Below are 27,542 nucleotides of genomic sequence, written 5' to 3' on the forward strand. Positions count from 1 at the left end.
GGAAAAAAAATTAGAACGAATACAAAAAATTATTGTAAAAATTATATGATTACTTATACATTTTTATGAAAGAAATGAAGGATAAAATTGATAGAAAAAAAAAATTTTTTACTTAATTTTTCAACGGTAATGAGTCTTTTCCAAGCGTGAACACAGAAATTAAAATTTTTTATTTCCCAAGTTTAGCATTGGCTGTGCCAACTGTAAGCTCCCTTTCCTTTTGGAAATCCGTTTTCTACTTCATACTTTGCCTACAATCTGTTTTGTCCAACATATAGTTACATGCTAATGCCCTTATATTTTCGTTGTCCAACAGGTTGGGATTTATATGCCTTGTTATGACATCTTTCGCAACTTCATGGAGGAGTTTACTACTCAGAATGCTCCAAACTTAACACCTTATGTTCCATTAGTTGCTGGATCAGTTGCACGTTCATTGGCTTGTGTTTCGTGTTATCCTGTAGAGCTTGCAAGGACACGCATGCAGGTAGTTGATTTGAAATCCTAAAATGTGGATTCATTGCATGATTTTGCTACAGATTTAAGACATTGATTGGAGCCATCAACCCAATCAGGGGTACAGAGAGACTTCAAAGTTGTAAGTGCTCTTCTGGCATTTTTCTCTCTTTTCATTCTGAGTTAATACGTTTTATGGTAGATCTCTTCAAAGTCGTAATAGTATGCTATTACTGTTGCACATGATTATATCTGTTATAATTTTTGTTACCTCGATTAATAATTATTGTGGTTTTGATTATGTTTTTCTAACAGTACATAGATACTGTTATTGGTGGACTGGCCTTGGTGCTCAACTTTCTCGCGATGTTCCTTACTCTGGAATTTGCTGGTTAACCCTTGAGCCAGTAGGATTTCTATATTCAATGAATAAAATGTATTGCTTATTTGATTTATTTTATTTTGACCATACAGCTTCTTTACAGATAAGGAAAAAACTTCTTGGCCTTAGGGGTGATGAAGCAACAGCAGCCACTATCCTTGGGGCAAATTTTACTGCTGGTTTTGTTGCAGGAACTGTCGCAGCTGCTGCCACATGTCCACTTGATGTGGCAAAAACTCCACGACAAATAGAGGTGGTTTCTTAAAACTAAGCTTTTAGATGATAACTAAGCCAGGACAGGACGCTGCCTGGGTCAGGCAGGGCCGACTGGCCCTACTGTTTTGCCGGCCAAGGCAGGCTTTTGGCTGAATAAGGTCAGGCAGACTGGCCCTAGTGTCTGGCTGGCCAGGAGACGCCCTTGGTCGGGTCTGACCAGGCAGAGTAGCCCTAGAGCCTGGGTGGCCAGGACAAGCCTCTAGCAAAGTCAGGCTGGGCAGACTGGCCCTAGTGTCTTGCCAGCCAGGACAGACCTCTAGTCAGGTCTGCCAGGCAGACTAGCACTAGTGTTTACCTGTTTGACCAGCCAAGACAGGCTCCTCACCGGGTTGGGTAGCTCATCAATAGAAGTAGCTAACTAGCTGAAATTAGATACAGCACAAATTGCTGGCTAAAATCAAACTTGCAGCATCATTATGCTGATTTGGCTATTAACTCCAGTTAGCTAAGCCGTAGACACAATTAGATATGCCATGTATACACGTAATATGGATTTATTCAATGATTATTTTTGGGTCTTTGGGGACACTTTTCAAATGTCCACCTTTATATGCATTATTATGTTCATTGGATTTATAAAATGATGAAAATTTGAATGCAAGTGCAATGCAGCTGGAATATTTATGCATTAGTAAGCTGTTGAGGTTTGGTTTGTCTGTGACAAACCTGTATAGTTGCATAATTGACCCTCTTTAATGCATGATGATTAAAAATTATTCTTTGCATTAACTTTTTGTAATGGTTTGTGTAATTCTTTTTCCCCGTCCCGATTACTAATTTTTATTTTAGAACGTATGCATTTAATTACTGCACATTAATAATGAACACATAGTTTGAGCCTTTGAGTATTCCATGTTGTCTAACATGATCCCTTTTGCATTTTCACAGAAGGATCGTGAAAGGGCATTAAAGATGACAGCAAGAACAACACTGAGAGAGATTTGGAGGTAGCTGCATTTTTATAAGCTGATGACTGGTCCCCCATATCATTACATTTAGCACATAAGCTTTGGACTGACGTTGGAACATTTCTTCTTGGGACAGGGATGGAGGGTTGAGAGGGCTATTCACAGGTGTTGGTCCCCGTGTAGGCCGCGCCGGTCCATCAGTTGGTATAGTTGTCTCCTTCTGTGAAGTTCTCAAGCATGCCTTGCATCGTAGACAGAAGACTCCATCGTAACATATACTTGCATTCATCATTGAGTCTTATTTGCTGGAGTGGTTCAAAACTTGGAATTCTATTTGAAGTTATAGCGTAATAGTGTAGAATACATCAAAGACACCAAACTAGATCCCAGAAGACCAAGGATGTTTCTGACATATCAATAAGTCAGGGTCAACTGGCAAAACAGAACATGCTGCAGTTGGCACCTCCTAATAAGTGACGATGGAATGATCCATTAATTGTCCTCCACATGCATAGGACTTTCTTTTGGATACACGGTTTTTACATTTTTTTTAGTTATTGCATCTGCAACGTTTTTTAAAGGAAAGTCAATAAGTGCCTTTGTACAATTTGAGACCATGAGTCGGCTTCTAACTGGAAAGTGAGAAGCTTACAGTGAAAAATAGTTGGTTCTCTTTTCTTTTTATAGAATAAATACTACGAATTCACAAAATTCTTGTGATAGTACATCTTTGTTACATTGTCATAAATCCAATTCATTTACTCGCCGAAAGTTTAAGATCTGTAAATCTGTTTGTGAATGTTGTAGAAGATACAATTTTTCATAGAATTTGTTCTTTTTTTTTTTGTTGGAAATTTCGGTGCAGTTGTCTTCATGTGAAGTTGATAGTTAAACATCATTAGATGATAATTTATTCGAACATGTTAAATTATCAAACAATTCTTAACTAAATTTCACATGAAATCAGTTGTATTTGAGTTTCCAACTTGTTTTTTGTCAATGAAAAAGTTCGTTCTAAATGAAGACACATATGAACGATTTTAAAGTGGCAACATATGCTTGAACTTGAAAGTAGTAACATTTAAAATTTGAAGCTGGTTATTTTTTAAATGTGAAATATTTCAAAGAGCAAAAAATGTACGGAAGGCCATAACTTTTTAACTATATTATTTTAGATTTTACTCTCTTAGATTATGCTGATGGATTTTTAATTATTTTAAATTATAAACATTGAAACGGTATGAACGGTATTAGCAACTAAAAAAGAATAAAATTGTATTAGCAACTAAAAAAGAGCATCAACAATTGAGCATAAGAGCATGGGAAATTAAAAACCATCGATCCCTACTATGTTCACTTTCTATGAGGGTAAAAATACAAGAGAGTAGGGAAACGGATAATTCACAAATTGTAGAAAGAGGTATTCAGAGGGTGGACGAGGTATGTGAGAACCAATGCCACAAGCATAAGCACGTAGGCAATTCCTTGGTCTATTGAAGTACCTGTTTAATAGCAAACGCATAAATTAATTAAAACATTTTTCTAACACAATTCCAAATGCAATGCCTTTGAAGGCAATCTTACACTCTATGATATGACTAAGTTGAGAAATCAAATGAAAAAGGAGATAAGAAAAGGGATAGTCACCATCGCTGGTGGGAGCAGGTGCAGGTGCAGGAGAAAGGGATTGGGCTTCAATAATAGCTGGTTGAAAGATGGCAAGAAGAAGAGTATATAAGGCCAAAACACCTGACGAAGAAGCAAGAGCTATGAGAAATGTCATTTTCTTTTCTTCTCTTCTTGGGTGCTTTCACAACCAATACTGTCAAGAGATGTGGAAACTTGAGAACCCCAAAACCAAGTATCAATTTGATACTATGTGATCAGCATACACTGATATGATATCACATTTATATAGAAACTCAATTGTAGTGAGTGAACTGATTTGGTAAATACTTGAGTGTCTTTCTTCCTTCTAATATGGGGACCAGTTACAACTACGGCCGCTAACAAGGGCCATGTGGTAGTTACCTCTTCTGTTTTCCCTATCAGTCAAATTTATATTAGAATATTCACCGAGTTTATTTATATTTCCTAAATTGACTGATTTTGATGTAGTCTTTATGTGCCTGTTTAAGAAATGCTTTGGATTTCCTGTTTCCTCCGCTTTCTAGCGTTTTGGCAGTTTTGACCCATTTTTCTCTTCTCTTAAATTGGTGGTCGGTTTATTAATCTTTAGGATGGATCAGGGTCGGCAATTAATGTTGGAGTGGTATCCCGAGAGATCTCTGTTCTTACGTGTTCTTCAGCATGTAAGCAAAAGGAAAGACTCTTTTATATTCTCCATTCTGGTTTATTGCAAAATATGTTTTTGAACTGAACAGTGAACATGCAAGGAGAAACATGCCATGTGCCCATAACTCACGATATGACTTTTCGGGAATGAATCACGCTACCCAATCCAAGCATTCAATATTCTTGCACTACATTTTGAGAACTATATTTTTGTACATATAATGGTTAGGTTTGTAAATAAAAATACATAAGGTATTATTGGTTCACCATAATAAAATGGACTTCTTTTTCCTTTTTTACCTGAAAGTTGGAATTGAAGTCCCTTTCGAAATTTAATTATTTAAGAGACAAACACCACCAATCACGGTGTTCATAATCGAGGAACTCAAGACCAGTTCAAGAGGACAGTATAACATGCAAATCTGAATCAAGTAAATCTATGCACCACATCAATTTAAATATTTCAACATTCATTCGAAAGTAGCACCGAGATTAGCTTACAAATACCTAAGATCCATATAATAAAATGTGATTCCTAATTTCCTAAGCATCAGTGATCAATCAATCATATAATACATTCCTAAAACGAATTAATACAGTGAGAATCTGTACTAATTCTCGCTTGGTTGGATGTCCAAATGATTATCAACAGACCGTACAAACCAAAATTATCACACTGCAAACCATAGAATCCCCAAAACAGTTGAAAATGCTCATCAGAAACCTCTCCCAGCTTACATAAAGTCTTCAGTTCCCTCCCTTATAGTAGTGCCTGCAATAATTTGGTTCAGGATTGTGACAAGTATCTTAGACATTTGTTGGTCTCTCATTTTGCACTACAAGGAAGTGTATGCGAGGGCACACGTGTTTATAAATTATCATTGACATTGTATTCTTCTCCCCAAGTGTAAATTGTTGAATGATTTTACGACGAGTCAAATCCTAAAAAATTAACTTACCTTGGATTGCGTGGAGTCTTCACACTAATAATATTGGATCTAGGGATCATGTAGCACTGCCTTCTGCTGTTAGCATATTGTTCATGTCCTATATAAGAAAAATAAATAAATAAATAAAACCATTTGCAATATGCTACATGAACTTAAAATTGGAAGTTCGCTAGTAGAGAATCTACCTCCATTCCCCATTTGACATAATCTGGGGACTCACAGGCCTTATATTCATCAACCAAAGCCTCAACTTCATCCCTTGATTCATCAAATTCTGAGAGGTCATTATCCTGTACATTTTTCACTGATATTAGATTTGAATAACAAGAATCTACAAGAAGGTGGTACAAACCAAAAGCATATTTAACAGTCGCAGCAGTGGAGTTCAAAAGACTGATCAGATTGTACACATGAAATTGGCACTTACAGCAAACATTGGGAACTTCCGGTAGTTATCTAGAAAGGCTTGTTTCTTTCTCAACTTCTCGTACTGGCTCAAACACCTACTGAAAAGATGTCGGATGCTAGTATGGTTTGCCAACATAAGACCACTGACCTATAAAATGGATGATATTATGTTATTTCCTAACTGATTTCTTGTTATCTAACTTCAGACTAATAAGCATTTTCAAAAGGTATGTTGGTTTTTCTCCAACATTGAAAGCAGATTTTGCAGAAACAACAACAATAACGAGAGAGAGAGACTTGAAATTAAAGAGGTCATACCCGGTGTGCAGTCTGAATATATGGTGACTTTCTAGATAGAGCAACCTATCAGATGTTCAGGAAACAACATGAGATCACGTGTAATATAAAGGAGACAAATTGATGCAGCTGCTAAAAGCCTAAAACTTCAATTTGCACTGCCACAACACAAGAGAGAGAGAGAGAGAGAGAGAGAGAGAGAGAGAGAGAGACCTGAATACTTGCAGGACCCCACTCAATAAAGTTCACTAGCTTTCTTTCACGAATCCTCTGTAAACTTTCATGAACCTAAATCCAGAGAAATAAACTGTTAAAATACTTGTATATTAGAACCATATTTTTAGCTATGAACAAGTCAATCAAAGCAGGCTGCACCTACAAATTTCATTTATCAGGGGAAAAAAATCAGAAAGAAATGTCATTTTAAGTTTCAAATAAGCTCATTTTAAATTCTCAAGGATAAGGATGTTTAGACAAAACTGACTTTCACAAAATCGCTCTCACTACTTTTTTAAGAAAATTTGATCTTGGAAAGCAAAATTTTATCACAAGGCCAAACAGCTAGATGACTAGCAATTCTTATTTTTGTTTTTCTATTGTTTTAATAACAATTTCACTTTGCAAACCGTACAACATCCAGGAAATGCTATTAATGCTGCTTATCATACCTGAGTTGGGTCAACTTCTCCTTGAATGATATTCAGAATTGATATATATTTTGCTTGGCTGGCATCTTTTGTCCGAGCATATGAAGACACCATAATATTCTTTGCCTGTCAATTGAATTGATGTTTCAGTAGGTAGAACACACAGGAATTTTGTTTGACGCTTTGTTCATGTAGCAATTATACCTGCAAAAGTCTTCTCATAACATCGAGTACAGTGGTTTTACGAATTACATTAGCCTGCAAGTAGATATCATCAAACTTTTAAATGTTTCATTGAAGTGTAATGGGAAATCACAATTAGGCAGCAACTTATCTATATCCTAATTAAATTACAAAAGGAGGGTAAAATGGGAGGAAAGAGGAGAGATAGAGTGTGTAAGATAGTGAGATTAGTTCAATGATTCTCTGTAAGATTCTTCAAGTCCAACAAGTTAACAACAGAAAAATTTAGAAGACATTAACTAGACTAATATTTTATTCTTCAAAGATAACTTATATAAGAAAAACAGATACAATGGTCTCACCTGACGCTCCACTGTCAAAGGGGTATATCCTGTCATTAGGAAATGGCATCTTGGCGTGGGAATCAATGAGGCAAGAAGACCAACCAAATCATTATTCATGTATCCTGGATACCGAAGAGTGGTTGTGCTGGCAGACATCACTGTAGAAACTAAGGAATTAGTTTGAGCAAATGTTGGGTTCGACAAATGAAGCCGTTCAACAGCAATCCTATTCAATGCAGTATTGTCAAGAACTACAACACAGTCTGCATTAAGCTTTAGTCGCTTGAGTGTTAACAGCGAATTGTATGGTTGCACCACCACATCACTTGTCTCCATTTGGTTAGGAAACACACTGTATGTCTGAACCAATTTTTTGCTGTAGCGATCATTCAGGGTCTCCAACAAGTATGAGCCCATACCTGCATTCAAGTAAGATAAGCAACTAGTACAAAAGCAAGGATATTTTAAGAAATAATAATTGAAAAAAAGGTACACCACTGAGAAGTACTTGAAAAATATCCAGTCTTCTCTGGTATGAAGTAAGTTCAAGGATCATCAGGGAACCCAAACATTATGTTGTACAGGCAATTTTTTCACAATAAGCTAAAAGGTGCAGACTTGTTCAATTTCTTTTCTTAAGGGTTAGATTAGTTTAACTTTTGTTTGAATGTAAACTATCATCAAGGGAAAAATTAAGTCAAACATTTCACAAATCTTTAGCTTTTCAGATGAACCAACTACACAAATGCTCAATAACAAAAAGGAATATAAGATGGATCCTATGGGATTTTTTAAGATAGAGAAGAGATGGAAAGAAACCTGAGCCTGTTCCTCCAGCAATTGAATGACACAGAACAAAACCCTCGAGACTGTCACTGCCATCTGCTTCTCTGTCAATCATGTCCATTATGTCCTCTTCAACATTCTTTCCCTGATCAAATGCAACAATAACAATAGCTAAGCATTCTTTCACCCCACAAAAGTAATACTTGCTATAAACTACTCATAAACAACGAAACGAAAACCAGTCGCAGGAAGCAATAATCCTCAGTTCTAGGATGATATGCGTGCAAATCATGATTGTGGGACAATATTATGACTAGTAGTGGCAAACCTGATGGTATCCACTAGCCCAATTGTTTCCCGCACCGCCTCCGTGGTCCGAGACAAAGATGTTCTCATGGTTGTAGAGATTACGGTAGTCACTATTTTGAATGCCATTAATAACTCGAGGCTCCAAGTCAATGAGCAGAGCTCGTGGTATGTAATGCTGATCATCAGCCTGATAGAAGAACACATCTTTCCTGTCACCACCCTGCAGCAATTTCACCAAAACAAGTCAACGTAGAACCACACTGCACCAATCACAATAACACACTCCACACTACACAAGTAAGTAGTACCATAACCTAACCTAAACTAAGTAACAGTTCAACACATAAAGCAATTATTAGTCACTGAGATGAGATTCTAGTGTGAATTGGAAGTTGTGTGCTATTGATAGTGAAACAAACAACCCGCAGTTCGAATTGATAAGAAAAAATGATAGCTTGATAGTAAGGTTTTGTAAGAGGGAAGTGAAAAGGGGAATTGGTATGAAGTGAGACCTGAGTGGCGAAGTCTTCGAGGATGCCATCTTTGCTGATGCCATGCTCGAGGCAGAGCTGCTTCCAGAACTCCATGCCGATCTGGTTGCCGCATTGCCCTACCTGAAGCGTTATGATCTCCCGAGGCATTTCTTCCTTTTCTTTTTTTCTCTCCAAAACGCAACCAACGCTAGAGTTTAGAATTTAGATCGCTCTGGTGGCTTAACGGAGCGGGTGACACCCTTTTTCAAAAAAGAATAGGGAGAAGAAGAAAAGAGTCAGTAAAATAAGAGTGGAAAAAATAGAAAATGGAAACGGATGAAGTATTACACAGACATAAGTAAAAGTCAAGGTTCTCAAAACCGAACCGGTCATCAAACCGCTCTAATTACTGATTTACTGATTCAACCGGTTCAACTAATTCAACCGTGGTTTAATAGAAAAAACCGTTTTATAATAAACACCTGATTCTATAAAAATCCAATGAATAAAGCAACTGGTTCTAAACACTCTTCTACCGCATTTTTTTACTTCAAAAGGGAATCATAAACAACTAGTTCTATGAATAAACAAACTACAATGATATGCAATGCCAAAAATAGGCCAATGATGAAATAATAAAGGGTTTCTCTCTTCAATTCTATGTTCAAGCTTGTAGCTGACCAGAATCAACAGAGTAATACCGTTGAAATAGTCTTCCTTCTTAATTCTTATATACCTCAAAGAATTTCCTACAAAATGAAAATTGAACACAATACACAGTCTTAAAACAAAAACAAAACAAGAGTCAGAAATCAATTACCTCTTCCAAACACAGCCTTAAAACAAAATAGAACAACATTCAGAGTATGAGCATTGATCACAAAAAATTGATTTCTAAAACAAAACAAAACAAAAACAGCAGAACAACATAATAAAACAGAATTTTTTTCCTTCAGAAGAAGAAAACAATGAAAACATGACGCATATAATAAATCAATGATCACCAATATCCAGCAATAATCTCAAAGACAACGATAAATACACAACAACAATTTAGCAAATAAACAAGAACAAGACCTAAATAGAAAATCCAACAAATTAAATCGCAGCAACTTAACAATTTAGCAAATTAAAACAACAGTAGCCCAACAATTTAGCAAATTATCAACTTAACAAGTTCAAGAACAGAAAATCACAACAAAAACAAAAAAAAAAATTAAAAATAACAGAACAACAACACAAGAACAATTGGCAAATTAACAAGTTCACAATAACAGTTAAAATTTACCAGAAGAACACTAATGCAAGTGGAATCATCACGCTAATATGTTTTCTGCAAAGATGCTATTTGTGCAGATAAAATTTCCTAATTACTAAGATCCAATTATTCTAATTTCACATGCAATCAACTTACTAAGTTTCTAAAAGCTAGAAATTATAAAACCAAACAGAAATATGGTTAAAGCATTTCATCAAACATGTTGAGTGCAGTAAAATCAAAACGAAATAAGAGAATTCAAAGCTTAATATCAATGTGATAGAGAAGAGAACATAACTATTGTATACTTTAATTCAGTTTATGAAAAAAATCCAAACCACTACCAAATCAAATAGTTACTTATTGTAATAGAAATCAGAAGTTGCAGAGTTTGAAGCAAAGTATTGGTGTTGTGAGTGTATTGTCTGGTGGCGGGTTTAGGGAACCCACGGCGGCGACAAAAGAGAGCAGTTAGACGGCTAGGTGGAGCGCACGGGGTTGGTCGCAGAGTTTGAAGCAGAGCAACGTGGCTTCCAGACGAACGCGAATGCGAACTCGAACGGTGAACGGCGAGTGAACGCGAACGGTGAACGAAGACGACGGCTGAACGAAGACGCGAACGTGAACGGCAAACAAACGCGGCGAAAGCGCAGCTGAGCAGACAAAGACGACGGACGCCGAGCTCGAGGAAGCAGCTGCGATCGGTGACAGCGAACAGGGGTTGAAGACTTGGAGCACGAGGGAAGCTAGATAGACGGACGGACGGCGAACTTTGAGTGCGACGGACGGCGGCAGTATGCCGCTCCTTGCGGCGGTGGTGTAGGCTTACAGTGCTAGGGTTTTTTGGCTGAGTTTCTGTGAAAGAAAGAGAGAAAGAAACGAAGGAGCTTCCGTTTTTGTCTAAACCGGCCGGGTCCCGGTTCCGTCCGAACGGCCGGTTTCTTCCGAGTTCAACGATTTTTCACCAGTTTTCTGATCAACGGTTTTACAAGCCTGATCGGACAATTTTCTGTACACGGTTGGACCGTCCAACCTGCCAGTCCAATTTTTAGATGAGCAATGCTAGGGGCCAGCAATATTTGTGATTGGTAGCCATCAATTAGCCATCAATGATGATTTGATGGTGTGAGATTGGCGTGAGATTTCATCCAATGGCTCACCTTTCTCTGCTGGTTACATGCTGGCCAAAATGCAATAAAATTGCTGGCCCCTAGACTTTTCCTTTTTAGAATTATGGTAAAAATAATTATTTTTATTCTTACTACTTAAATAATCATGATATTATAAGTATACTTCATTATATATAAGTATAAATAACAATAATTGCTTTTCAATTATTTTTTAATCTATCAATGGCAACTTATCTATCGTGCCAAAAAAATAATGAATTGTGATATGCTACACTCTAAGGTAGGGGTGTACATGGGGCCGAGTGAAGTCAGGTTCGCCGTGACCTGAATCCGACCCTAAATAATGACCGGGTCTATTTATGAGACTCTTACCCGATCCTAGACCCGATGAAATTGTGTTACTTTCGGGCCACACTTAAGTCGGGTCTAGACCGGGTGAAGTCCGGGTCTTGATCAACTTTATCACGACATCACCAAAAATTAGATTCTACATCTTTTGAACCTCTAAATTTTGAAAAATAATTATTCCATAACAATACAATATTCGCATAATAATAATTTAGAATCTAATAATAATAATTTAAAGTTTCATAATAATAATTATATCAATTACACATTAAACATTCAAAATTCAAAAGACAATTAAAACAAAGTTAACAACCAACACAAGATTAACATAATAATAATAATTTATAGTGTCATATCAACCAATAACAATAAAATATTAAGTAGCAAACAACTACACGGGTCCAACGGGCCGGGGCCAGGTGACCCGAGGCTTGGTCCGAACCCGATTTAATAAATAATCGGGGCCATCTATTGAAATCTCGGATTTGACCGGACCATAACGAAGTCGGACAAAATTAGCCCCGAAGTCATCGGATCCGGTCCGAGTCTTCGGGTCGGACCGGGTCTTGTGCACTCCTACTCCAAGAAAGGGTAAAAAGAAAAAAAAAAGCCAAAAAACAAAGGTCACTAGACTATTTGATAACGTTTGAAAGAGAGAGAGACAGATATTAAATAAGAATAAAATTCTAATTTAATTTGTACAAAAAATAAAATTAGAATTAATTAATTGAAATAGAAATATTTTAAATATAAAATATTATTAAAATTTTAATCTTTGTCTTAAAAAATTGTAGTCGCATGTATCCTCATTCAATACCTCAAAACAAACTGTGACTTTGTGCCTAGGAAGCAGTCCTTATAATCCTCATCCAATTAGTAATTAGAGTATTAGACTGTTGCCTAATGGTACCGAGTCTTCATCATCCTTACACAATCCCAGGTGTCTCTTCGATTGTGCCTTCAGCTCTTAAAATGTCCTTCGATTCATCCAATCATATCGATCAAATCAAATACCCCAATGACTCTGGTCAGGTTTGTCCAATGAACTATTGTTGATTAAACTCACATTTACTCTTATAACGTCTACAAAGTTCTCTTTAAAAAAAAACCACAAGCCATGCCACGATTACTTTAAAGTTTAACCCTTGAACCAATAATCTGATGACAATAAATTTTAAAAGAAAAAATGAAAAATTCCAACCTTCCCTCCCACCTACAACCTAGTCTATTTAGGGCAGCTTAGAGCACCTACAATGGTGAGTTCCTCTTTCACTTTTTTTTGACACATAGAAACTCTAACCATTGGAGGAGAGAAGGAATGAGTTCTCGCACGGGTCTCAAGGTGAGAGAATCCCTCTAAATAGGGATTCAAGTTAACCAATAATAACTTGCCATTTGGCAAGTTATTTTAAAAAAATAATAATATAAAATCTAAAATACGCAAATTATTTGCACATACCAAAAAGGGCAAAGAAAATATGTGGAGCGAGCATTCGAAGTATTGCAAGCACGCTTTACAATTATATGTGATCTAGCGCACTTTTGGGGAAAGAAGAAGCTTGCAAACATAATAAGAGCTTGTATTATATTGAATAATATGATTGTTGAGAATGAAAGAGACACTTATGCATGAAGTTTTTCTCAAGGCTTAGAGTATGACGAGGTCGAAAATGGGCTTATCACAACCTCAACTAGGAGAGAAAAATTTTGCACCATATCATCAATTTCTCCAAAGAAATGTCCAATTTCAAAATAGGCAGCAGTATAGACAGTTGAAAGAGGACTTGATTGAACACATATGACAATTTCATAATGCTTGTCGTTAACTATAGAGCTTAACTATATTTTTCTTTTTAAATTAAGTAATTTTACAAATTAGTATAATCTTGAATTAGATATTATGTATTATTGTTATATATGAATTTTTTTAATATATATCTTTTAATAGTAAATTATTTTTAAATTTATAAATTTAAATAATATTATTAAATCAATTATATAAATATTTTAATTAATTAATTAAGTGGGACCACAATAGGGACTAAAGTTAGTTCTTCCTAATGGAGAAGAGAGAGATGCTTTGAGTTCCTATTTACCGTTTATAACGCAAAAGCTGATGTGGAGTTACTTTTTATGACAGGTGGGCCATAAATAGAGATTGAAATGAGTTCCCTACTGGAGATGGTCTTAGAAGTTTGTCACACAATTCAGTTCCTAACCACCTCATCACTTCTTGAGAGAGAGACATAGAAAATCTCAATCAGACAGCATTTGACATTAACACTAAACTGTAAAGGTGACATTCATCCTCTGTAAACAACCATATTCAAATTGATTAATGATGATTAATTTGTTTTGTGATTACAGCAACCAGATAAAAATGTTGACCACATATGGTGGCCCGACTTGATGCACCATAGGTAGCATCTTACCACTTACAAAATCCAATGGCAAGATTCTATTGCCGTCTAAACCACATTCTATCTTCTTTTTCTTCTACATCCTCCTTTATATTTTTATACCCAGGCAATACGTGGGATCAATATAGAGTTCAATTAATCCCTTTTGAAGATGCCTATGCTCTTGGGAATCTCTGAATCAATGCAGGCCATATAACAAGTGACTTCAATAGGCCTTCTGGGAAAATCATAATAACAAACGAGGAGTTCAAAAACACCTGTATAACCAATAGGCAAGTATTGAAAACCAAAATTACCAATTGCTTGCTTACGAATGAATCAAGAGGAACAAAAAATTTAAGAACTGAAATATGATTAATGTATAGATATGCAGACAATAATTAATCAAATCACAAGGCAATTGTATTGAAGGCAGGAACAATTGGCATCAATGGCCGGTATTATATTTAGCCTAAATTACATCAAATTTCCCTAAGGTTATGTAGTATTACACTTAGACATTCCTTGATTTGTCATGTTTACACTAGCCTCCCTCAATGTTATGTTTATAGAGGAGGTTAGTGTTATATATCACAAAAGAGAGGCCACTGTCCAACTTTGCAAAATATGAAGGTATTGAATAAAGTATCTATTAAATTTCAACAGAGGCTGGTGTATGGTTTTAAAACTCGAAGTGCATCATAATATAACCTAGCTTTGGAGAAGGCTAGTTTGATTAACCCGTATATTTTTCATACAGCTACACTGACATCATACTTAGCAAAACACATTATGTAACTAGCAATGTCACATGTTAATATTTTGTATTTTAATGTGTTAAGTCAATAAGAGAAAACTAAGAATTCAAATAAATGTGTCGATACCAAAGCATTGAATGACATCATGATTGAATGACATCATGAATGTGCTCTTCGATCAACAGACACTTCAATAAGCTTCTCCCTCTCTTCATCCGGTTTAACTGTTACTGGCATATCTACTAGCATATTTGATGGGGCAAAATACATGTGTAGAGACATCATACAAATAATAATACCCAAGAAAAGCTGCAAAGAGAAACAGGATATTAGTATCCAGCGTCAGCCTGATAATAGAGCATAAATGGTTTAACAAACATATCAATATTCTTCAACCTCCACAAGAGACACAACTCAACGAGAATAACAAACAATGTAATTTGCTTATAAAGAATGGACAATGGTCTAAACAAAGAAACATCATCTGTTAATACGTATAATAAAGAGAAATTTGCCTATTGAAATACGTTATTTAGATAAGACTTATTACAAAAAGCACGTCAAAAGATTCAATAGAAACCAGACTATAAATGAAAGCACCAGATAAAAGGTTGCTTATCCTGTGAAGCAGCATCCTACAATTATATCTCCACGTGGTATATAAACTCCAAAATATTATGTGCAATAAATTAAACAAGCAATATCAAATGCAGGCCATGCTTAGTTCAGAAATTTTACCTGCAATGTAGGTTTGAAGTTGAATAGGAATATTGATATTATCATTGTCAGAAGCATTGCCATTGATGTAGAATATACCTAAGGAAGATAACACAACTATGAGTAAATGGAGAAAAATTGCATGAAGAAACCAACAAATACTGTGACACAATACTTAATTACTACTTTCAGTGGCTCAACAAAAATCCACAAAATGATATGCATCATATTCACAATGTGGAGATATACATGATAAAAAAGGGACTTGCAAGAGTCAAGAGCACTGAAGGATTTACCTTAACAATATTGTCAGCATGTTTCATCAACCAGGAAACCAAAAGGCCAGTAGACCCTAGATTTAATACCACCATCCAAGTAGTGATAGTGTATCCATTGAATATACGTTGCCACCAGGGTCCATTTTCAAATCCACCTCTAAAATCATCCAAAGCAAGTCGTGCCATATTGAAGATTGTACCAAACCTGGATACAGCTTAGGGAGTTCCTATAAGTGCAGTTCTAAAAGATATCTAACCAGTGTAATAAGTTGCATGGAAGAAAACAAGGACAGTAATAATCTTATAAGAGAAAACAGTGCAGAAATGCATTCCTCCTAATTCTAAAAGAAAGTTCAGAATCATTAAGTAAACGTAGTACAGAATGATGATGCACCGGATATTCCACCACTGATGGAAATCCAAATGCATTGTACAGAAAACAAGATTCACAATCAAAGTAAAAACAGAGCATTCAATACTTGTCACAATACAGTAGCAACAAGATAGCAATATTAATTTAATATTTTAAAGGAGAGAAAATAAGGAATAAATATCTTTGATATAACCAGGTTAACCAATAACCGAACACATTTGGCATGACATATTTAAGAAAAAAATACCTACGTGTACAACTGTATATTCTGCCAGTATAAGCTATCATTGTTTTTCTTCATCAAGAACTCAGTATAAATTCCAGCTAAAGCTGAGAGACAAGCTGACAGAACTCCTAACATGTAACCCTGTATTGGTGCTGAGAATAGTGAATCACATGAAGCCTCTCCACAGCCCCTAACCTAAATCAACAAGCAGTAAAAGTTCCACTCAGCAACACTAGCATGAAGTTTCCTTATATACTAACCATAAGTAATGATAAAAACGAAAACAAGTGAAATATACTTCAAGCATCTTCTGATAAAATAACTTAAAACGGTTAAACCAGAAAACTAGAGTTGCAAGACTGAGTTTCTGGCACCTGGCTTGTGGTTGTCCCAACAGCCAACAGCACGATGGCCATCCACTGCAAGTTCGAAAGCTTCCTCCCTAAGAACAACCTAGAAATATCTGCTTGACATCAACACTAATTGAGAAAACAAATCATACCATACATACACAAATTGACAGATAAAAACAGCTTAAAGCAGACACTGCTCCTAATTCTGAGAGAGAGAAAGCACCTGAATAGTATTCCAGTGGTCACAATCTTTAGATTGCCCATTATCTGGTAGGTGGAAGTGTCAACATATGTGAGGGTAGCAAACTGCACATTGTTGTGGATCAGATATATAATTGAAGGAATGGGGTAAAAAATCACTGTTCTCCACTCAGTTGTCATCTTTGGCAGAGGTGACTTTTTACATTCCCTCCATAGAAAGAAACTTGACACCGCAAGCTGTTACAAACACCAAACAATGTGAACAAAACTCAAAGCTTTGTTGCCATCAACTAAAATCGATAAAAAAATAAGAGGGGAACAGTGATTTTGACCTTGAAAACCTCAGCAAGAAATGGGACAGTGGCATAATCATACTTATACTTTCCGTTACTTTGCGAGAGGGTTGTCAATATTCCCTGCCATATAAAATAATCAAAATCAGTGAATTGAAGTTTTAAATTACTCTATTTTTTGTTATTATTTTTCTGCTTTGAGGGGAATACATGTAAGAGGCATGGGAAAGGGATGAGATTATGGTAGAAAATTTAGATTTGGGGAGAATGGAGGTAAACCTGAGAACTGGTCAGAACGGTGAGGAGCACAGCGACAAAGTACCACTGCATCTTCTTCTTCGAGCAAGCTGTGCAGTGCAGATCCACTCAGGAAAGGAAATGCGCTTCAACGAAGCGTTTTATCACGTGATCCCCAAACCTTGCATTCTCAATATTTGAAAAAGAGTAATAAAAATCAAGTTCAAACTCCAACTCTAGTTACTGGTTTATTAGTTTATTGGTTTAATCGTGATTCAACGAAAAAATTATTTTATAATAAACATTTTATTCTATAAAAATTCAATGAATAAAGCAACTGATTTTAAATACTCTTTTATTATATTTTTTTACTTCAAAAGGGGATCATAAACAACTAGTTATAAGAATAAACAAACTATAATGATGAAGAAAAGAAAGAAGAAGAGTTTTGAATTATGCAAAACTTATCAGAATAAAAATACATCTAAAAATTCTTAAAATACATCCAAATATTTTCGTGTTACACCTAAATATCGTGTTTCTTCTTCTTCTTTATTTGATTTTTTTGTTTTTATTCTTGTTAAGAGAGTAAAATAAGAAGAAATTTGAGAAGGTAAAATAAAAAAGAAAAAAAAGATGGTGATGATGATTAAAAAAAAAAGAAGTAGTAGAAGATGAGGAGGAGAAAGAGGAATAGTTTTGAATTATGCAGAACTTATCAGAATAAAAATACACTAAAAAATTCTTAAAATACACCCAAATATCTTCGTGTTACACCCAAATATTTTCGTGGTATACCCAAATTTGCTGCAGAAAAATGTTTCCTCTAATACTATATTTTTCTAATGCTATATTTTTCTTCTGAATTGAACTACACCTTAACCACTTGATTGGATTCAAAACAATAATCAATTTCGTCATGGTTTAATTGACACTCTGAACTTATATTATTTATTATCTTCAACAATGAGATAACTGATCATGGATAAGAAAGAAAAAGAAAAGAGGAGAAAAAATTCCAAGAAAGAGGAGGAGGAGAAAGAGGTGGTATAACTGGTATTGATGACGACGATAATGAGAGAGAAAAATTACGAAGAAGAGGCATGGAGAAAGAAGAAGAAGAGATACAGCGTGAAAGTGTGTGAATATAAATGACTTGTATGGGAAAATACTTATATGTGGAGAATAACTCTTTTTATTAATGTTGCAAATGTGATGAATGCTAAAGTTAGTCCCAAATCAAAGAAAATAAAAAAAAGTGAAAAGTTTATAAAATGAGAGATCTATTAATTTATTACTTTAAAATTTTGAATTGAATGTGATATCTTCTCATCTTATTTATCTCACTTGATTCTTTTCTAATGCTCAAAAACTCCCACAATTTTTATGATTAATCACTTAAAAAAAAAGTTTATCAAAAGTTAGACCTCCTATCCTTTTACTCTCACACTTCATATTTAAATTCGTCGTTTATCAAAAGTTTTTTCTTCCTCGTACTTTTAGTTATGCAAATGCTTATAACTTCAAATTAAAAGTCTAAGTTTCGTTACAATTGTATACGTAACAATCATCTCCTATCTCTTCAACAACAATATTAACATTAAATATGTAATTTCTTTTTACTACCACATCGAAACATGAATCGATTAGATTTTATAAAATCTACTTTAATATCATGGGCTCTGAACATAATATAACTCTATACGTTATACTATAAGAAAAATTTTAAGTGTACTGGAAAATAACAGTGTTCCAGTGGTTTTAACTGTTGATTTCAATTAATATATATTATATATATTTTTCATAATTAAGATCAACGGTTAAAACAACTGAAATACCGATATTCCCAGTACACCTGAAACTCTTCCCTTACTATATTTTGATCGAGTAGACATTTAACAAAACATATATACTTTATTCATGAATTTAAAGTGAAAATACATTTTAGTTAATCATACAAATGTTTTGGTAACCGTGGACTAGCAAAAGCAATCAAGGGCTCAACCTTAGGCATGGTCATTCCATAGACTTCCCTTGTATCAATATCTTGAGGATTTAAGCCACGTGGCGGAGCCCAATCGAAGCAATGAAAAAGTCGAGCCAAAGCCATTAAAACCAAGGTGACTCCAAGTGGTGCACCGGGACATTTCCTTTTTCCAGCACTAAAGGGTAGTATTTTGAAATCTACTCCATGGCTAATCTCAACCCTACTCCCGTCAACTAGCAAGTGCCTTTCGGGCCTAAACTCCTCCACAGTGTCCCAAATCTTAGTGTTACGCCCCAAACCATGGGTGTTGATGAAGACACGTGTCTTTGCAGGTATATCAAAGCCGTTGATGGTGGTGTCACGAAGAGATTCATGTGGAATGAGGAAAGGCCCTGCTGGGTGCATCCGAAATGTTTCACGTACAACGCATCGCAGGTAATTAAGGTGGACTAAATCAGATTCCATCACCATTCTATTGGGACCCACTACTATATCAAGCTCTTCTTGAATTTTACGAAGGACATGGGTATGTTTGATTACCTCAGCCATTGCCCATTCATTCGTCACCGCCGAAGTATCTGTTGCTGCAGCTATCATATCCTTAAAAATGACAATCATTATTTAAACAATAAATAAATTATAATAATAACGCAAACCTATAATTTTTTTTTTACCGAAAATAGGAACACTCGAATTTACTATTGGTGAGTATGAAGAGACTATACCATTTGAATTATAACTCATTAACAAATCTATAAATTTTTAGGATATTGACAAATATGTCTATGAATAAATGAAATTAATTTTATCTTTATCAAATTGAGTACCTTATTATGTTTATATATAAATATTTAAAATATTGACAAATTTACTTGTTGAAAATAATATTGAAATATTTTTTTTTATACAAAGACTATCTAAATTTGTTAGTGTTTTAAATTTTTATAGATAGAATGAGAGTTTATTTTTCAAATGAATATAATTAAAATATTGATAATGGAAATGTTAGTTTATGTTAGCTTTAAACAGCGATTTCATATTAAGTTATTTTTAAAAGATGTGACCTATAACTATTGAGTATTGACGATTGGGTCAGGTGAATATTTGTAAAACATGATTTACTAATAAAAAATATATCTCAAATAACATAATCTTTTCATACTTATTTATAAATCACATATTTGAGTTTTACTCATAACTTTAGAAAAAAAAAAATACTAATGAAAAATTATTTGATTACCATTATTACATTATCCGTCTAGAGGTTAGAAAGAGTAAGAGTGTTTTTGTTTATTCAGCGCCTCATTGGAATTAAAAAAAAAATATTAAATGAATAAAATAAAACGTTAAGCAACAGAAATATCATTTAACGGCCTAATGAAATGCAAATACCTGAATCAAAGCTTTGATTTCTGTATCATCCAAACACGCTTTTCCATCTTCGCCTGGCAGTGATAGTAAAATATCCACAAAATCCATTTCTTCATCATCTTCTATTCCCATATTATTATTCTTCTTCTTCTTCTCAATTCTTGCTTTTCTATGTTCTTCAATAATTTTGGTGTGAAAATCATCCACTTTCTTTTCCACTTCCTTCATTTTCCTTTCACATTGATAAGGATCCACCCACCTCCAAATTGGCAAGTAGTCACCCAAGTATATGACACCCAATAACCAAAACAATTCATGGGTTATGTGCATGAAATCCATAGCCTCTTGTGGGCCTGCTGATTTAGATCCAAAATATTGCTTTCCTAGCAACATTCTAGTGACATTGTTCATTGAAAATGCACCCAACACTTCTCTCAAGTTAATGGGCTTTCCGGTTTGGGCTTTAGCCCAAACATCCTTAACAAGGTGGTTAGCTTCATCTTGACGATGTTTTGAGAAGGATTCAAGTCTCTTTGTGGTTAACAAATGTTCCATGCAAATTCTTCTCATTCGCTTCCAATGTGGGCCTAAAGGGGCCAATGCAACGTCCCCACACCCATAGGCTAAATGAACAGCGGCAAGAGTGTGTGGACGAGAGGCAAAAACATCATCTTGGCGAACAAGTATTTCGCGTATGATATCAGGATCATTAGTAGTAATTGCATCAATGTTACCCAATTTAAGATAAACTAAGGGTCCATATTTATCGCATAAAGATGCTAAATCTCTATGTGGAAGTTGCCCTAATTGGAGAAGATTGCCAACGATTGGCAACCTTGGTGGGCCAGGAGGGAGTTTGGGGTGCTTATTATGCAAAGATAAAATTTTTTGTATGAACCATTGCCAAATGAGTTTAGAGGCTAGTAGTCCTCCTATGAGTAAGGTTGAGAAAAATATGGGCAAAACCATTTTCTGATTTCAACAAATTGCACTCATCAAATTAAAGAAATTACATGTATATATATTGTGTGACCATTGTGTACTCAATGGATGAAGCTATTTCATGTTTACATTTACTCGCCTTGATAATTCACAATCTTTATGTGGTGTTCTATCTTTTCTTTTCTTCTATTTATCATTTTCTTGTTATAAACATTATTTTATGTGAACACACCAATAACGTGGAGTTGGAGGTCATGCATTTGATGATTCTTAACAAATTCATTTCTTCGTAAGCAGATGAATGTTGCATTCCTTCTAATTTGGTTTTGGACTTTTGGTATATAATTACGAGAAGCATGGCCTCTTAATTAGGTAGCGAATTTCATTGTTTGGATAATTTAGGTGGTCAAACCACAAATATAGGTGACATCAAAGTTTATGCGAGTCGTTATTAAATAACTAGAAAAAGTCAATCTTAATCCGCGTTGATGATGATAATGATGATAATAAGCAAATCAGAAATGATTGTTGTTAGTCAGTCAACACAATAAACTCAAGAGACAGAGAGAGGTGAATTGAGCATTAAAAATTTTAATAAACTTTTCATAAATAATAAGGAATACTACTGGAGTAATAGAATTACATTAAGTTCTATATTGTAAACTCTTCATAACCTTGGATTTGATTTTCTTATTTCCTTTTGTTGCTTTATTGTTGTTGCATGCTTCTCAAATTCCTATATGTATGTGTGTGTGTGTTTTTTTTTACACTTATAAATTTAAGTAATATTAAATATTAAAATTATTGAATCATCTTTTAACTTTTAAACTTTCAATTTTTTAATTTCTGTTGTCTTGATTTTGAAAATGAAAATTCGAGTTCATTCTTATTTAATTTTATATTCTTATGCATCCAAAGTATTAAGAAAAAATTACTTTTTCGATTATAGTTATATTGCTTTCAGTTTTACTCCAGATATTCGTCATAAACGAGTCTGAACAATAAAATTTTCTACTAGTATTAACATCCTAAAAGCATAACAGCGAAATCCATGTGAAAAATAATGAAGAGATAACATACTTTGAAACTCTATTGATTGACTACAAATTATATGATATGTTTCAGGGTTGGGAGTTGGAACTTGGAGGAAAAGAAAAGAAAAAGACAGGACTTTGAGCGTAAAATGGAGTCAAGTTAATTCTTCAAGACTTAGTCAATCCCAAGCCCTAAAAATATTCATAACACACAAAGCTCACCCTAAAATTCGTTAGCTGCAAGTGTTAGAAATGTGCCGTGACTACCAATGTACACTTTTGGCGATCATAGATTTCATAACCAAACAAATAAAACGAAGAGAACACATAAACCTATACAAAAATTTTAGCTATTGTAAAATAGTACGTAACTACGTATAGAGCTCAATGAAGGATGCGCTAATTTTAAAGACAGATCAACGTAAAGCACATAAGAATTCTGACTTCCAAGATACGGAAATTAAGAGGAAACTGGAGGCTATTTGGAATATAAACTCACAAGTTAGACAACAATTTGACCATATTTTCCATTTAAAACTGACAGTTCATATTATACACTTGAACGTTTGAAGCCGTAAGTTTGAACCCAATCATCAGGCACCGCTTGCATATAATCGAGTCCATTCCTTTGCTGCAGGTTAACAAACGACACATTCCAAAGAGAATATGAATATTGTATTGCATTGCTGGCGGATATCAATATCAACTAATTTCCAATATACAAATTATAAATGCAGATACGCCTACCTGTTTCAACAGCCTCGGCCTCATTTGATTTCCAGTGCTTTGCAATATTCTCAGAAAGTGGATCGTCCGGGTTTGGTGCACTCAAAAGAGCCTGAATACTAGTTGTGCCAATGAATTCATATTATCAGAATATATAATAGTCACTGTGAAAAGAGCATCTTAGTTAAATAGTTCCCTTTGACTTGCCCCAGGACATTTTCTTCATTATTTGGTGCTCTATAAATTAAATGGGGATGAAAGTATGATTCATACATATTCAGTAAGACATAAAATGAAGAAAAAGAACACAGATTACTCTTTCTGTAAGCGAAGTTTTTCCAAACAAAATGCAGAGTTCTTCAATACCAGCAGAGTAACTAAAAAAAAGGGGGAAAAAGAAAGTATTTTTCATAGATTTGCAAACTGGCATACATGGAAATCTGTATTCATCTTAATATGTATCATCAGAGTTTTTTTTTTGCAAACTCAACATCAAAGGCAAGACAGTAACCAGTTGCTTCATGAAATAAAAAGATATGCGAAGAGAATAAGGAAATCCAGAAGCCGAACATACATATACCTCAAAAGAACGGTGCGTATCTGAAGGGCAGGACTCCACTTATCTTTAAGAATATCAAGACATATCCTGCCAAGCTGATTTAAACGCGGGTTTTTTCAGGATAAAATAATTAAACATGCAGCAGTGTGAGAGAATTATCTATTGAAGAATTAATTAATAATGTAGGGCAAGAAAAATGCACCTTGTCAATGTTTGGGTGATATATTTTCGTCAGAAACCTAACCTGTAAAAAGCAATGCATAGGAACAATTGAAGAAACATCAAAATGCCATTTATCCTAGTAAAAACTAAAAAGTAGGATTTTAATATGGATTCATAAGAAAAAGAACTTTGAAAAGATTGAAGAGAGAAAAGGATTAAGACAGAAAGGATGGTAGACAAAGTCAGGAGAGCATTATTTAACAATTAAAAGAAAAAACCCAATCACTTGCACGGAAGAGCTGTAAGTGGCACACCGACTACACCCTTTCAGTAAACCGTGAAATTCGAGTATCCTGAAAATGCTAATCAGTACCCTAGTTCTATGTCCTAAAGAAATCTAGTGGTGACTTCAGACTCTGAACGACTTCAGACTCTGAAGCCACAGAAAACAAAATATCCTGTAATTTTGCTTTAAGATAGATTTGGTTTTTGAAAATAAGTATCCACAGTTCTCATCCAAAAATGAAGTTAATAATAGATTTCAAACCAATTTGTAGAGATGTATATAATGGTCAACCTGAAGGTAAAATCTTTCAGTGATATTACAAGTAAACTATACAATTTACCATTTGTCAATTGTAAACCACGCGTAATATTTGCAAAACAAACACTGCAAAATTTACTTCACTCAATGCAAGGGCATTTCAATTCCACTTGCTCTCTTTAGAACCAGTTATATAACATTCATAGAACTGTCTTCAGTTTGAAGATAACCCATGCTTTCTGACACTATGCATATTACTCAAAAGTCCACCATTCGCTCGATTTATATCAATTTTGTATCCTATATTCAATTTCTACATCAATTAGTTTCGTTCAATACCCAATCAACATATTAAGATAGTATATAAAATATTTTTTCTTTAGAAAAATTACAAGTATTTTCAGTTTTTTCATTGATGGAATCCTGGAATTGATAATAATCTAATATAAACAAAAATTTCACATCAATATTCAAGAAAAATAAAAGGTAAAATACACAACAGTGCAGGTTAACACAGATAAAATGTAAGGAGGATATTCTATTCAACAGTTTAAACAATGCAATTTCCAAGTTCTTAGTATGTGAGTTTCAGAAAGGGAAGGCATTAAGAAAAATAAGTGGACCAGAAGGATGTTCGATTGAGGACATGGGTATATCACCCAACCTAGAAAAGTAGAGTAAGAGTTAATGAAAATAACAGTGGTAATACTTTTGGTAGTGCAATAGAAGAGAATAAAAGTAAATTAACCTTTGGAGCAGCCATTGGATATTCTTCTGGCAAAAATAGCTCTAATTTGAAGACTCCACCTAGTAATACAAGCAAAAAGGCATGCATATTGGTAAAAAACAAGTCAGGTATCCACACATTTCAAGAGAAAATAGACAAGAGGAATTAAACCCATGAATGACATGAAAATTATATAACAAAAATATATATCGCATTCCACTTCCAAACATGATTCTATAAAGGAGGAATCAAAATATGATCTAAGAGAGCATTTGCATGTAACACTGACTACAGATTGAAGAGTTGACTCCAATGTTACGAATATGAATGAACATAAAAAGGATAAACCACAATTTTTTATACTGTTTTGGGAGGTAATTTCAAAATCTTATAAAAATAGTAAGCACAATATTATGAAATGAATGAGCAGAATACAAGTGATAGTACCCTAAAAGCTCGAGGTTAACTAGATAACCAGCAGAAGAAATCTAACAATAAAGATATGCAAGTATATAAAGGGAACTCCTTATTCTGTAATGGTTGTGCTTAAACCTCTGCTCACGAATTCAAAAGATAGACTTGTAAGGGTTCCACCCTAGCAAAATCACCACAAGTGTAGAATAGTAAGAATTTGCGACAGAGGAGAGCCCATCCCAAAAACACCAGGCTTGTAAATGCCAGAGAGATGGAAATGGTTCAGATTGAAGAAAGGTAACTATTGAATATCAGAGAGAAAGTGCTTATTTATTAATGGTTCATAGAGAACATAATCAAGAAACTTATCAACTCTACCAACCTTTTCTTACTCAATCCAGAGGATCCCCTTTTTCATTCCTATAGGTATTAACTTCCTAAGATATACTCCAACTACCTAACCAGTAATGTTCTACCAGAGAGTCTCTACTACAAATAGGAGTTCTTGGTCTCGCCTAGCCAATTAAGGACACATGCCCCTTTGCATTTGCCAACTCCATGTTGCAATTTTTCTTCATATTCATAAAACGTTAACTACTTCAGAAAAATAAAAAGGACTAAAACACAGCACCAAAAGACAAAGGAAAAGTCAAAACCTACCCCCAACTCTCTATAGAGGGACTGTGAACCAGCACAGAGTTTCAAACTTTCAATAAGTAGCAACAAAATGAGTCAATAACAGGCACATAAAAATATATAACAAAATCATTCCCACACATTAAAGCAAAGCGTAATTGCTTACAGCAACTCTCCATGTACTACCGAAAATACCAAACAAAGGAAAATGAGTGAGCTCATTGCTACCTTCGTACGGTGACTGGGTCGGCCCGAGGATCATGACATTGAAATATCGCATATTATCTTCCGAAGGGGAAGCACTAATTCCCGGTGCTGCATTAACATATCATAATATCAGGTAAAATCCGTGCATTATAATTATTATTATTATTGTTATTAGATCAGCGAGGTAACAACTTCCAAGGAACATGTTAAAAGATGCTAGTTTCTAGATATATACACTTAAGAAAACATAAACAAGCAACTAACTCAACTAAGAATATAAAATTAAATACATAAACAAAGAGTAACAAAGTATAAAAACCTAAAAACTACCTGGCTCACTGAGCAAACGCTGCGTTTCCTGCTCATATCAAACCAGTGAAAGAAAATAGCAGTGATCAGCACGTTGAACAAATGGAATTCTTTAAGAGAAAAATCCAAGATTTTGAAGATAAAGAAACGAATAAAAGCCTAACATCCTTCGGTTTCCCCTTTTATCGTAGTGGAAAAAGGGCAATTTTGGAATTGAGCCATATGGAAGAATGAGGTTTTCGAGTTTCTTTGGTTTGCTTTCTGAATCAGAGGAATTAAAATTGGGGTTAGGGAACAAGAAAATGGATACGAACCTTGATGATTCTTCGAGGGAGATTACTGTTGGCCATTGTCAGGGGTCGACTGCAATGCACGCAATAGGGTTTTCTTTTTGCCTTAAAAAATAATTCAATTTTGAATAAATTACTATTTATACTATGAAAGATATAGACGCTGACAAATATACCTATATAAGAATAAAACGACAATTGTAATTACGGAAGATGAATTTTGTGTGCCAAAAGTACCTTAACGGACAAATTGCATAACCAACATCGGGTACTTTTGATACACTTTTTATGGTTACAATTATCATTTACCTTAGCATTTGTATCTTTTATGAGTACAAAGAATAATTTA

At 34.6% G+C, this 27,542-nt stretch overlaps 4 protein-coding genes and 1 pseudogene across 5 annotated transcripts; 1 reads left to right on the forward strand and 4 right to left on the reverse strand.

The window, feature by feature from the left end:
- Positions 1 to 2,803, forward strand: part of LOC107632774 — a 5,630-nt pseudogene extending 2,827 nt beyond the window's left edge.
- LOC107630064 (tubulin gamma-1 chain) lies at positions 4,728 to 10,922 on the reverse strand. Its single transcript, XM_016333089.2, has 14 exons — positions 10,333 to 10,922; positions 9,416 to 9,463; positions 8,754 to 8,974; positions 8,261 to 8,461; positions 7,966 to 8,077; positions 7,165 to 7,565; positions 6,824 to 6,877; positions 6,641 to 6,745; positions 6,186 to 6,260; positions 5,994 to 6,038; positions 5,695 to 5,823; positions 5,453 to 5,557; positions 5,277 to 5,364; positions 4,728 to 5,089 (listed from the first exon to the last, which is right to left on the reverse strand). The coding sequence occupies exons 3-13, from the start codon at positions 8,880 to 8,882 to the stop codon at positions 5,323 to 5,325; spliced, it is 1,398 nt and encodes a 465-aa protein (XP_016188575.1). The 5' UTR covers positions 8,883 to 8,974; positions 9,416 to 9,463; positions 10,333 to 10,922; the 3' UTR covers positions 4,728 to 5,089; positions 5,277 to 5,322.
- Positions 13,762 to 17,472, reverse strand: LOC107630063 (CMP-sialic acid transporter 1). 2 transcript variants are annotated; one of them, XM_016333088.2, is made up of 9 exons: positions 17,328 to 17,472; positions 17,088 to 17,171; positions 16,778 to 16,992; positions 16,576 to 16,654; positions 16,227 to 16,396; positions 15,621 to 15,807; positions 15,346 to 15,423; positions 14,734 to 14,916; positions 13,762 to 14,087 (listed from the first exon to the last, which is right to left on the reverse strand). In XM_016333088.2, exons 1-8 carry the CDS (start codon positions 17,376 to 17,378, stop codon positions 14,767 to 14,769), a joined length of 1,014 nt encoding a protein of 337 aa, XP_016188574.1. In that variant the 5' UTR covers positions 17,379 to 17,472; the 3' UTR covers positions 13,762 to 14,087; positions 14,734 to 14,766. The 2 variants fall into 2 exon arrangements, with proteins under 2 accessions (XP_016188574.1, XP_016188573.1); XM_016333087.2 differs by having other exon boundaries at positions 13,762 to 14,127.
- On the reverse strand, positions 19,180 to 21,669 carry LOC107634316 (cytochrome P450 703A2). Its single transcript, XM_016337853.2, has 2 exons — positions 20,665 to 21,669; positions 19,180 to 19,872 (listed from the first exon to the last, which is right to left on the reverse strand). The coding sequence occupies exons 1-2, from the start codon at positions 21,610 to 21,612 to the stop codon at positions 19,234 to 19,236; spliced, it is 1,587 nt and encodes a 528-aa protein (XP_016193339.1). The 5' UTR covers positions 21,613 to 21,669; the 3' UTR covers positions 19,180 to 19,233.
- Positions 22,808 to 27,298, reverse strand: LOC107630062 (ubiquitin-conjugating enzyme E2 35). The gene is made up of 8 exons (XM_016333086.2): positions 27,218 to 27,298; positions 26,925 to 26,952; positions 26,616 to 26,702; positions 25,359 to 25,417; positions 24,107 to 24,148; positions 23,926 to 23,999; positions 23,367 to 23,464; positions 22,808 to 23,250 (listed from the first exon to the last, which is right to left on the reverse strand). Exons 1-8 carry the CDS (start codon positions 27,251 to 27,253, stop codon positions 23,213 to 23,215), a joined length of 462 nt encoding a protein of 153 aa, XP_016188572.1. The 5' UTR covers positions 27,254 to 27,298; the 3' UTR covers positions 22,808 to 23,212.

Source organism: Arachis ipaensis, chromosome B03 (genome assembly GCF_000816755.2).
Source record: "Arachis ipaensis cultivar K30076 chromosome B03, Araip1.1, whole genome shotgun sequence".
NCBI classification, from domain to species: Eukaryota; Viridiplantae; Streptophyta; class Magnoliopsida; order Fabales; family Fabaceae; genus Arachis; species Arachis ipaensis.